The sequence below is a fragment of the Porites lutea genome, chromosome 13 (assembly GCF_958299795.1).
Source record: "Porites lutea chromosome 13, jaPorLute2.1, whole genome shotgun sequence".
In the NCBI taxonomy this organism is placed as follows: domain Eukaryota; kingdom Metazoa; phylum Cnidaria; class Anthozoa; order Scleractinia; family Poritidae; genus Porites; species Porites lutea.
In genome coordinates this window covers 22176478-22189284 of record NC_133213.1, presented here as the reverse complement: position 1 = coordinate 22189284, position 12807 = coordinate 22176478, and the positions used below count along the sequence as shown (strand labels likewise).

At 39.5% G+C, this 12807-nt stretch overlaps 2 protein-coding genes and 1 pseudogene across 2 annotated transcripts in view; 1 reads left to right on the top strand and 2 right to left on the bottom strand.

The window, feature by feature from the left end:
* The window catches only part of LOC140922561 (uncharacterized), a 48488-nt gene that overhangs the window by 18769 nt on the left and 16912 nt on the right, over positions 1–12807 (top strand). The window lies entirely within an intron of this gene.
* Positions 3186–12807, bottom strand: part of LOC140923520 (monoglyceride lipase-like) — an 11447-nt gene continuing 1825 nt past the window's right edge. Inside the window, exons 2-7 of the mRNA XM_073373601.1 lie at positions 9746–9877; positions 9287–9423; positions 8466–8596; positions 4750–4768; positions 4228–4443; positions 3186–3335 (exon numbers count right to left, since the gene is read on the bottom strand). Of these exons, the coding sequence (XP_073229702.1) occupies positions 3234–3335; positions 4228–4443; positions 4750–4768; positions 8466–8596; positions 9287–9423; positions 9746–9877 (737 nt within the window). The 3' untranslated portion in view covers positions 3186–3233. The remainder of the gene's footprint in view (positions 3336–4227; positions 4444–4749; positions 4769–8465; positions 8597–9286; positions 9424–9745; positions 9878–12807) is intronic.
* LOC140923519 (26S proteasome non-ATPase regulatory subunit 6-like) overlaps positions 11714–12807 on the bottom strand; it is a 15947-nt pseudogene continuing 14853 nt past the window's right edge.

The following is a 12807-nucleotide window of genomic DNA, read 5'->3' as shown; positions in this document are numbered from 1 at the left end:
AATACTTTGTGGTATTATGATTTACACAGTGCCAATGCAAATTGAAAAATTAAAAAGGTAGCTGTTTGAATGAAAATGTTGCTTGTGTGTGGAGGGATAGGGGTGGGGTGGGGTGGGGTGGGGGGGGAGGGGGGTATAAAGGAAGTTAAGAGAGAAGCAGACAAGGGAGACTACGAAGTGAGAGAAACACAAATCGCCTAAAACAATATTCTAGTCGGACGTTTTGCTTAATATGGAACAAACATACTTTGCTTCGCGGTCGCAAACCGGTCTAAGCTTATTATTAATTATTTCTTAGTAAAAAAGAGAGGGAAAAAAACTACAGCAGGAAATCAAAATAAACCTTGCAGAAATATCTGATTAGAAAAATTCCAAGTTAAATGAGATTATTTCTTACCTGGACTATTTGATCTCTGTGAAGAAATTTTCAACGGAGTTTTGAAGTGTTCTCCAGTGGTTGGATTTAAATGCAGAGGACTTTCAAATATATAGGGTGGCCGATAGAAACAGAAAAACCACAAGACATCAACAATAACAAAAATAGCAGAGGACAAACCAGAAAAACAAACAAAACAGAAACACATAAGACAAAACGGAAACCCAAAACAGAAAAACACTACCAGAAAACAGAAACGCAAATCCCAAAGCGGAAGTAAGCATCCCCAAGAGGAAACACACTCAAAAAAATACAAAATTAAAACGCAAAACTGAAACAGAATCCAAAAATACAAACTATAGCCACAAAAGACGAAAACAAAAACAAGGAAGTGGTGTAAAACTATACAGTTTTTCATGTTTCAAGGTTTTTTTTTTTTAAACAGGCGTTTTACGTTTTTTGTAGGGATAACATGATCGCAGGTTATTATTATCTCGGAACATTAAACTGTTAATCAATCTCGTTCCCAGGCTATCTCTTCTCCCGTTGCCTCTCGCTCCAGGTGACCGGTATTAGCCCGCCGGGGTGTTCAAGCGAGGACCGGAAAGCAAAACCACGTGGGGTCCGTTCCTCGATCGTCTTGGTACCTTTTCTAGTCCAAGGTAGACAGCCTAACGTGACACATGATTACTAACGTATGGCGTTAAAATACAGAGATCGACTCTGACTGAACGTCGATCAGTTGCTCGAGATTTAATACGCCCGACATTAGGGAGGCGACAGTAGCGAAACGTCATTTATAAAGCTACTTGGCGTACTTTAAAAATTTGTGGGGGTTATCTTAATTGGCTAACTTGGTCAAATTTAAGTGATTTTTCGGTGGAACTGAATTTTTTGGGAGCACTGACATCAAAGTGTAAATAGAGAAAAATAAATTTGTCTTTGGGTTCTTATGTCCTCTGTATAACGCAGTGACGGCGAATAAATTTCTAATAACGTGTGATGCACGGCAGAGTTATTATTCTGTTTATTGAACCTATATCAAGAAAACATGAGAACGAGGCCCCGATCACACAGAGAAAAATTTCCCCGGGGTCACCCTCCCGGCCCGAGTCAACTTGAGCATAAGTGTTTATATGAGAAACTGTTCACCCCTTTGCCCAAGCCTAGAACTGAAAACATCACTCCCGCATGGTCTGATTCTCTCGCCTTGACCGAGTTGACCCGGCTGAGCTAGAAAGGTTACCTTACCATTGAAAAAGCGCTCTAACCCACTATTTGTTTCTAATTTATTTAAAAGCCAAGTTTCGGTAAGGAAATGTAGGAAATTTTGGCTCGCCCATGGTAACTGGGGTAGGCGAGTGACTCTTCTACTCGGGGCGACTTTTCTTCATATAAGGGGCGACCTTGCAGTTTTTGGAAGACCTCACGTTATTGGCGGGGAAAAATATGAACAAATAAAGTTTGGAACCTAGCCCGAAAACAAAAGAACTGCGACACATAGGGGTCTATTCTGAACTGCTGCAAGGCTACTGGGGCCACAGGGCCTAATTGGCTATTAACGCGATGACATGTTTTTGCTACTAAAGGAATTCATTTCATCTTTTCTTTTATATCCCACTGAGGTTTAAATAACAAAAGCCCTAACTTGCGCAAGAAAGCAAAACCCTGAAGGAATCTGGTATGGTAAAATGACGTCATCGTGGAAACGGCCTTTTTTAGAATCCCACAGAATTTGGCTTTCTCATGCAAATTAAGGTTTCTGAATTTACTGAATTAAATATGAAAGAAATTAAAAAAAAAAAAAAACGAAATGATTCTGGTCATATTTGTAGATTGACACTATCGTGAAAAGCCTCGTCTATACAAATCCGGATATTTTTAAAAGCACATTTAGATATATTTTTCCCATGAATCGGCTTTCCCTCTGCTACTCCGTCCACGCGCGAAACGAGTGAATCCTGTCACCGAAACATTAGGCTGATTTAGCAACATAACGGTAACAACAGTTGACGACGAGAAAGCGCGCGGAAAGGACTGAACGAGACTTCCGGTGTTCAATTTGCTGCTCTGTGATTGGTCAAGCCAGTTGTTTGATTTCTGCCCGTCGTCGACAACTGACGTTCCCGTTCTATTGCTAAGTCAGCCTAATATCTTTTTGAAACCGCTCACCGGAGTGGTTTAAGGCCTCGTCTACACGAATCCGGGTGAAAAGTTATGCAGTTTCAAAAATTAGTCTGGATTCGAGTGCACGTGGCCCTAAAACAGTTCAAGGTAGCTTTTGCTGAATCCAGTCAAGAATGTCCTTGTGAACCACGCTCGCAGTTTCTTCCACCTCATTCAACAGTTCATGGCGTCCATTTTTGTACACCTGCAAAGCAAGTTTTACTCGCAGTTGAGTTTATAATGGTATTTATGCCAAATATCACTACAAATCATGCTATTACCTATACATATAATAATAGGTAAATTTTAAAATGACAACGGGACGGAAAATTGGCCGAAGAGGGAAAAATCTATATTATTCTTTAGACACCCGTTTGGAGATGAGAATTTCCTCTTTGGTGATTATTTTATAAATTCTCGTAACCTTTTCCCTTGAAAATGTGGTGACATTGTTGGGAGAAAATAGATGTTGTTCACTCTTGGGGTTTAAAGGGTTTGGATAAATCACGACTTTTTTTGGGATAAGTTCACAATAATTACGCTTGGAACAAAGCGGCCGAAACTCCTACCCCGGGCAGGACAATATAACCACATATTGAACAAACGCTGTTTTAAGACCGCCTCTTCCTGCCATCATGATATGCAGTTTCAAAAATTAGTCTTGATTCGTGTAAACGAGGTCTAAAACAGTTCAAGGTAGCTTTTGCTGGATCCAGTCTAGAATGTCCTTGTAAACTACGCTCGCAGTTTCTTCCACCTCATTCAAAAGTTCATGGCGTCCATTTTTGTACACCTGTAAAGCAAGTTTTACTCGCAGTTGAGTTAATAATGAAATAATAGGTAGATTTAAAAATGACTACGGGACGGAAAATTGGCCGAAGAGCGAAATCTCTATATTATGCTTTAGACACCCGTTTGGAGACGAGAATTTCCTCTTTGGTGATTATTTTATAAATTCTTATAGCTTTTTCCCTCGAAAATGTTTTGACGTTGTTAGGAGAAAATAGATATTGGTCACTCTTGGGGTTAAAAGGATTTAGACAAAACACGACTGTTGTTGGGATAAGTTCACAATAATTACGCTTGGAACAAAGCGGCCGAAACTCCTACTCCGGGCAGGAACAAACGCCGATTTAAGGCTGTGTGCAAATGGACGCAACAACTCCCAACATTGTTGGCGCAACAATGTTGGGAGTTGTTGCGTGCGTGTTGGCAGTGGTGTACAAAAGTATTCAACAACTCCCAACAATGTTGGGACCTGCAATGCATCGTGGGAAGGATACAACTCATAAGTCTTTGTAAACCATGCGTAATGAGCGTGCGTGGCCCCAGTAATGTTGGAAGAGCTGTGCAAACGGATCCAACATTGTTACACTACGCTTCGGCGATCACGGTACAAAAGAATGTTGGGAGTTGTTGGCTGAAAAGTTTGACCGCGGTTTCAAACTTTGCGCAATAACATCCAACAACATGCAACAGGGTATGCAAACGGACGCAGCATGTAACATCCAACAATGTTGGGAGTTGTTGGCCAATAATGTTACATCCGTTTGCACGTTTTTTTAAGACTGCCTCTTCCTGCCATCATGATATATCGTCAAGCGCCCTAACTATTCGTCGGAAATACCCATAGAGAGTTTATTAGTTCGCTCAGTGCTGTCAGTAAAGCAGCTCATTTCGTGTACCTTAAATGTCTTGTCGTTACTGGGAGAATTCTCATATAAGTATTGTGAACCGTCAATCTTCACTAATTGATCTCCATCACCATGGACAAGTAGATAAGGTGTTGTAAGCTTTGACAATTTCCTCTGGATTTCATTCATTGCGTCTAATATAGCTCCCACCCATCTCACTTTCATTCCCTCATGCCAGTTTAGACTATCATTGGCATACTTTACAGCCTAAAGCAATAATAATAAACAAGGTGGATTGTGTTACTGAAGTACTAGACTTATCAAGTCGAGCGCGAGAGCGTAGAAGGCTCGAGGGACGCCTGGTATTCAAGGAAATTCGACTTGCTGTAAGACTTTTGGTTACTAAATGGATTGTGCAAAGAATTGAGTGACATTGAAATTTTTATGGGGAGGCTCCAACCCTAAACAAAAACGACGGGCTCCTTCAACGATAAATGTGTAAGGAGCTAGGTCTCTGGGCGGTGCCTTACCACATAAAACGTTGTTGAGTAGCTCCCCCGCCCCCTCCCTCACCGGGGGTATAATCTTAAGGCTGATTAATTGAACAGGACAGAATAACCCTCGACAAACCCGCCGGCCACCAATCTCACTAGTTCATTGTACAATCATGAAGGATGGAAAACGATCGAACAATCACTACTGTATTAATTTCGCACCTCCCCCTAGAAGACAAGGTTAAAAACTTGACTCGTGATAAACACACACACTTTATTATTATTTACAATCAACATTTACATGAAGTCCATTTCTCGTATAATCTCCTATTAAAATAATCATCATATTCCCTTTCCTCCGCCACTAGAACTTTGTAAAAAGTTTGTGTTTCGACTAGTGATTAATCAGATATTTATGTTTAAACAACATTTTAATTGACTACAAAAAAACTGTTGCCCCTGCAAATATTTCACATCTAAAACTGTTTTATCTCACTCTGCATTAAAGCTGTGGTAAAACGGACAACAAAAACGTGAAACCTGTTTTGCAAAATTGTTGGGAAACTACTTGAAAAGTGATGTTGCGCATTTTACTAGCTAGCCAACGAATGAAGCCTCCCTTGCAGCAAATCAGGTTTAAACAAGTTGCGAAAAAGTTGTTGCAGAAACTAGAGAGAAGTTCTACTTTTTGCATCAAAATCTGTCAATGTTGCGCGTTTTAATTACCGACCCAAGGCAAACTTGTTTTGCAGCAAGTAACGTAACTACTGTGTATGGCGTGACTCCCGCGTAATTTTGTCCAATCAGGAGTCAGTATTTACGCAACTTGCAACACTAAATCTTATTTGCTACAAAACAGGTTTGATGTATGGGCAACTAGAACCACTACGTGGAACTTACCGGGGCCCCACAGGACACGGGATTGCAAAGATATAGTTTACCTCTCGCACCCCTCTCCCCTCCTCTGTGGAGGCTAATACTTAGTCTGAATTAACTCATGCAGAAGAAAAGCCACAAAATGCATGAGAAAGGAGGATGTTGTTGTAAGTTTGTTCAGTGTTATTACAGCTAACGGTCTGTGTTATAGTAGTGTTTTTACATTGTGATGTCAATAAGTGTGATCTGTATAAGGTTTTTATTTGTTTTTAAGATTGAGTGAAAAAGCAAAAGTCACTGACAGTTTTGGGTTGATTGGTAATGACAAAGTTTGCAAAGAAGTTTGTTACAGAATTATCACAATTTCACATTTTCTCAAGTAGGTTATCGTCAGGTTTATCATTGAGATTTATTGATCACATTTATCTATTTTTGCGAAAACACTGTGAATTTGAAATGATAACAGACATAAGACATTTTTGAAATAGATCTTTGTGGTCATGGATTGCTGTCTTGCACTGTAAAAAATGTCATCCAGTGTTATATATGGACATAATAAAATGCTTATTTATTGATGACTGAGTATCATTTGTTAATTCATTGCACATTGAAATGGAGGCATTTAATGTAAGGCAGTGGTTGATACATAGTGGCATTCATCAATATGACCTAAAGTAATTGTAGAGGAAGTATTTCTTTCCTGAACTCAGGGTAAACAGTAGTAAGTGGTGCAAAGCCTTGATTAGATTCTACTATTTGTATAGTAACATTTAATGCATCCGCAACTGCTTGAATGATAAGTGCATCAGCCCATGTACCTTGAATAAACATATTATTCAGATATCTTAGCCATGAATTTTCGGTATTGCTCTCAATAAATCTCTCTGGATTGTCTCTCATAAATTGAACCCCAGCAGTACGTATATGCATATGATGGTCGCTATTGCCATATAATTGATGTGATCTAAAGAAACAATCACCTGCACCGCCAACATCTATTGATTGTAAACAAAGTGCACCTAATCTTGACTGCACCAAATTCTCAGAGGAAATAGGAGAGTTCAACTGCATTGTTGAGCTGTGATTTTGCATAAACAATGATAAATATCGACGTGCTTTACATTTTAGTTTCATTATCCTATGATAATGCCTGCTAAAGAAAGACAACAAATAAGCTTTCTTGGGTATAGCCATTTTATTTAAGTTAATTATCTTTGGATCGCGTTTGTTTTTACATTTATATCGTGCATGATAAAGTTTTCTCACCTTATTAACATAGCGATGGAGCTTTGAAGACTTCGGTATGTCAATCGTTGAAATCTTTTTGAAGACAAATTTTGATAAGTGTTCGCTTTGATTCTCGATAAGTTTCACGATGGAAGGTTCACTCTTAAGTGATCGCTCGTAAACTTGTCTCTCCAAATACTCACTCTTAAATTTTCGCTCATAAACTAGTGCATCGTAAAGTTCCCCAAAAAGCTATTATCTTTCCCTTGACTGTCCTCCATGCCTCGAGCTTTTCAAAATGGCGGATAAGATTTCAATGAGCCAGCGATATATCTCAGTCAGCGATATATCCCTAACAATAGGGAACTTAAGAACCACGACGACCACTTTGTCGACGACGACCGGAAGTGAGATGCCGTGCACTGCGCAAGCGCGGTTAACAAATTTCGTCGTCGTGGTGTCGTCGACGACGCCAAACACAGTAGAGTCACGTCGTCCTGCAGTCCACAAACTTCGGCAGGTATAACTCCCTGTTTTTAAGCGATTTTTCAAGGGCTTTGTATTTTTTCACCTGGTAGATCCAGGTATCCTTTCTTTTTTCTGCTAACAAACGATGTTGATTGAAAATTTGACTGATGAATTGTGTTTACTTCGAAGACAACACTGAGCTGTGCAGGCCGAGCGAGCGAACTCGTAAGTGACAAATTTATTTGTACGTATTTAGGTCACGCAAATCATATATCTTTAATATGGAGGAAATGAACTTTATATGGAAAACAGCTATCGCATCGTAATGTCTCTTTTTCCAAATCTAAACTCTGACAGACAATCGGACTCGGTCATGTCATTAAGGGTGAAAGTTGAATAACCTTCGTACGGAAAGCAGAGATTTTTCCATTCGAAAAGGTCAGACAACACTAAAAATTCTTCATCGTCAATGAAAGTAGACGTACGGCTTATAAAATAAGATCTTGCATCGTCTTAAAAGACGCCTTTGCGAAAAAACTTTGTTGTGAACGAACATCACAGTTGTACTACTTCTACATGTTTGTTTACATTCAGTGTCGTCATCGTCGACCTACCGATCGACTGCATCTTAAGTTTCCTTTTTCCCGCCGAAACTGACGTTCTCGTTCCAGTCCTTTCCCAGTCAACAGACGTCGTCGTCGTGAACTTCGTCGTGGTTCTTAAGTTCCCTAATGTAACGTTGAAAAAACGGACCGTCTGCATTTTATGACCGGTGCCAGCCTTCGGCTGGGCCCCGGTAATAAAACGCGCAGCACCGCTTTTGGACTCGTTCTGCAGCAATTTGTTGCTCGTTTAACTGTATACCTTTAGCCTCGTTATTAAAGCAAGAGTTTTTGGAACTCGGAAATGGGCTATTATAGCCTGTGATCATGCCCTCCCTATAAAAAACCCCGCTTGATCGCGGGTTAAGATAATGAAAAGACGATGAATCATTAGAAACTATTGTTTTACATTATTTCCTTGTTTCTGTTTTGGGGTTTTTGATCATGGTTTGTATTGGTAAATTCTCTTTCAGTTTGGTGGTGTTTATTTCTGTTTTGGGATTTGTATTTCTGTTTCCTTAGGTACGTAGTATTTTTCGGTTTTGGGTTTGTTGCAGCCTGTTTTTGCATTGACGGTACCCTAAGAAAAGAGAAACAGTCTTTACATTGTGTTTTCGTTCACTATTTGTAGCAAGTGGAACAATAAATTACCGTGCAAGGATTGGCTTCCACTTTTATGCTTGGTGCACTAAAAATCGCACCCGCAAAGAAATAAGGTCTTTCCATAACACTGAGAACAGCTATTGTACCACCCTAACAAGAATAATGCATAATATTAATAATGTCATAACATGAAATTTTCAAGGTGCAGTCAAACCACTGTAAAGGCTAAGACTTTGTGGTCACTTACAGAAAGTAGTCGCTTACGACACTTCCTTGGAGTAGATTTCCGGGCACATCTACTTTAAAGCAGATAATTTACTGCTCCGATTTCTTTCTCAGTTACATGTTGTTACTTAAGTTCTTCGTATACTCCTAGTAGGATACAGCGAACATAAGAGTTCAGACAGATCGTTAAGGGTTCGCTTTTTAGGAGGTTAAAAACAGTGGGAAATCACTCTAACGCGGTCGCTTAAGGATGGTGATATTTTACGAGGGGTAGTTGTTTACAAGAGGTGGTCGCATATGGAGGTTCGACTGTATCAGTGTTTTCGTAATATGTGATTTAACTGCATTGAAGCCAGACTTGAAAAGAGTTAAAAATAAGAAAACCTGAAATTCACAGGCTATCTAGGTTATCAAAACAAACCGGCAAGAGCGCGACATTACGAAACAACCGCAAAGCATGATGGGCTTGGGGTCTTTATCGTTATTAATATATACTTGTATTCCTGTGATCGACTCGGTTAGGGGACCCAAGAACCTAAAAAAATACACAAAAAAAAAAAAAAAAAAAAAAAAAAAGGGGGCAGAGTTCCAATAACGTTTTATAACAGTACATACCATTGAGTGGCCAAACATAAATATTGGTATGCCTGTGTTGTCTGCTGTGACTTGGTCAATGTGTTTAAAAACATCTCTGACGTAAATGGAAAAATCTGATATTTGGACTCTTTGTCCTTCACTCTGACCATGACCAACTAATAGAAAGATTTATTGTCAAAAATTAGCTCTTGAAGGGTTATATCACACTATTTCCTGTCTTTCTTTGTATTTGCCAGGTGCCCATAACATCATAAATTGAATTCCAAAAATAATGGTCCAGTTTTCTACTCTACCTTTATCTCACCCTGCCATCCCTAACATTTTACCGGCCACCTCCCCGAGCTCACACGGTTCTGCAATACACGTATTTACCACCCCCACCCCACCCCACCCCCCCCCGACTCTTCCCGAGAAAGTATGATTAGATGCAGTTACTGTACCACAGAAGAGATTGAACAAGGCCGGGGTGGGACATACCGTGATCTTGACTGAAGGCGAGGTAGCCTTGTTCAGCTAAAGCATTTCCAAGCCTCTCGTAGCGTGAACAATGCTCTCCATATCCATGGCAGATAAAGACCAATGCTCTATCGAGAAAATAACAACGAAAATCTATTGTTATTTGTTTTATCAATGATCAAGAGACTTTCAATTTTGAGCTATAAATCATTTAGAGTCCTTCCGAGCGCAGCAAATTAATTAACTGCATGATGTATTTCAATTAATTTCTTTTAATACGAAGGTTTAGTTTATTTTCTTCAATTTTTGTATTCTTCGGTGGATGGCCATATTTTTTGCCCACCACCTACCGACTGATTTCGCTATTGTATTAATAATAGATAACTACTATCATACAGTTCGCTGGATTTTTGTCAGCGATTGTACCGATCCTCAGATCATATGGAAACCAGGGCCCGGCTTGGCTCAACGAGTAATTAATTTTAAAGCGTTTCAGCGTTTCGACTTATAAACACTCCAGCACAAAGTCAACAGGCCAACTCTGGAACCTTAACTCGTCGTCCTTAATTTGTTCGAGCTAATGCGAGTTTAGGTGAGTTAAGGAAAAATTGAGCTTGCCCATCAGTTGCGAGTTTGTGCGAGTTAAGGCGAGTCAACATTGGACATCTCGTGCGTGCTTGGAATTTAATTTTCACTCGTTTAAATGACTTTTTTCAAGTTAACTTCACTTTGCTCGTTTGATTTCATTCCCTCGCTCTGACTCTGCATTAGCATAAACCTATCTATTATAATGCTTGTAATAAAAATAACTTGACTAATCATTTAGCCAGGTCGATGCACTTTTGACTGCAGCAAAGCAAAATACACTTCTTTTGGCGACAAAGAGAATTGTAAAGGTCGATTTTGCGCTAATTCAGCTGTGTTAGCAGTCATTTTTGAAGAGCGTGATTTGAATTTCAAGAAATAACCTACTGATAATTCTCACCTGGATTTCTTGTCGCTTGGTTGCCAATATTTGGTAAAAATTTTCTTTCCACCTGCGTTCTTGAACGTTCCTTCTTCTGAAACGATTTGCATACTAATACTTGAGAGTATTCTCAATAAATACACAACCAAAGGACGCGTTTAATTTAGAAGCAGCAGCAAAACATGGCGATCCGCGCTCGATGAAGCGTATAAAAATATTGTGCTCAACAAAAGCATGTTATTGAAATACAAAATGTAAATTTCGATGTTTGATCAATTTGTTTGATCACCGAGAAACGTGTCGCCAACCTGCTGCCACGCTCGGATACGGAGCATTTGGCGGGAAAATCGTTTACAACCTTAGATGGGTGGGGAGGGGAAACTATTTTATTTTAAGGGACTTGCGTATTTTTCAAACTACCTTATCGCGAAAAAGCATAGCTTGATTTTTAAATGCGTGGCACTCTAAGGCTTTTAACAATTATTATCCATAATATCTATCTTATAGTTGGCACGATTATGTTGTGGTTCAATTCTATTTTCGGTCTAAATGTTATTTGCCTTTGTTTTCAAACACATTATTTAATATACATTAACAATCCCAAAAACAAAAGAAAATGAAATTTAAACCAAAATTACAATTGAACCCACACATCAACATTAAACGATTTTCTTGACAGCTCTCGTAATGTAGATGTTATTCAGTCGTCAGCTTTTTCCGGCCATCCAAACCACACCAAATAGCCGGTGATGTTTTCAAATTTAGCAGAAGAGAAAAACGGCCACTTTTATCAATTTTACTTCCGTTTTAAAAATATGTTTGTCTGAAGAAATTTCCACGGTGATCTAGGGACGAATGCGGATAACGTCAAGTTTAAAGGCCGCGTTTGGAAGCTTTAGATGATCCCTAAGCGGCAGACTATTGGGTAGATTAGCATGTCGCTTCGTTATGACTCTTCTCGCCCATCGACAAAAAAGGAAAAAAAAATTAAAATTAAACTTAACTTCAAACAAAACACCATTCCATAAAAGAGGTTTTATTTTTTGAAAGGAAAATGTCTACATTTGAGATATGCACTGTTTACAAAAGCATAAATAACTTGGAACGGTAGTAGCTATTCTTTCATCTCGCAGACAAGAGAAGGTTGGAAAAGCAGTTCGTCTTGGCTACATGTTTATCACTCGGCTGAGCTTCTGGATTCTATTCAATAGCAGATCACCCTGTTTAATAGTAGCCTACAGCAAAAAACAAACAAAACAAAAGGCAGGTACAAAAGTCGCACCGGATCAACTCGGACCGCCAGTCCGGGTCGGATCAACTCGGATCGACTCGGACCAACTCGGATCGAATAAAAAAATAAAAATAAAATAAAATTGGACTCGGATCAACTCGGAGCAATCCAAAAAATTAAATTAAATCAGCAAAACTGAAGTTTAACCCATTTGAAGGGTACAAAAGGCCAGATCAACCATTTTTTCTCCGTGGCTTTCAGGCGCCATTTTGTTTTACTAGTGCCAGTTCCTCTCGGATCATTTCTGCTTTACGGATATGGATGACCTCGAGGAAAGTAAAATCTCGACCATCTGTCTCAAAGAATTTGCTTCATTTCAAGAAAATGATAGTTTCAGTCGCCTAGAATATATATTTGCTTATTTATTAGACTACTGAATTATTTATGAGAAAAGCATCAAGATCGCATTTAGATAGTTACCGAAGAGTGTTTGTTCGTTTGTTGCTGTTTGTTTTTTTTCTGCAGGACTTCTGAAACTTAATTTTAATGATACACTAGTGAGCAGCACACATACATCTCCAGTGGACATTTTCAACTTGGAAGGAGGAGAAACCATGCTCGCCCGGAACAAAGGAAATTTCCATGCCCCGGGCAAGAATCGAACTCGCGACCCTCCGGTTAATTCAATGGTTGGAACGTCCGATAAACATTAGTATTCGGAGGGTTGTGAGTTCAATGCCCGCCTAGGGTACGAAAATTTCCGATGTCCCGGGCGAGCATGATTTCTCCTCCTTCCAAGTTGAAAACAGGGCGGATAAAGGTTGGGCGGTGAAACGAGCGCTCCGCTCTTCATTTAATGTGCCGATGCGGAGTAGGACTGGCACG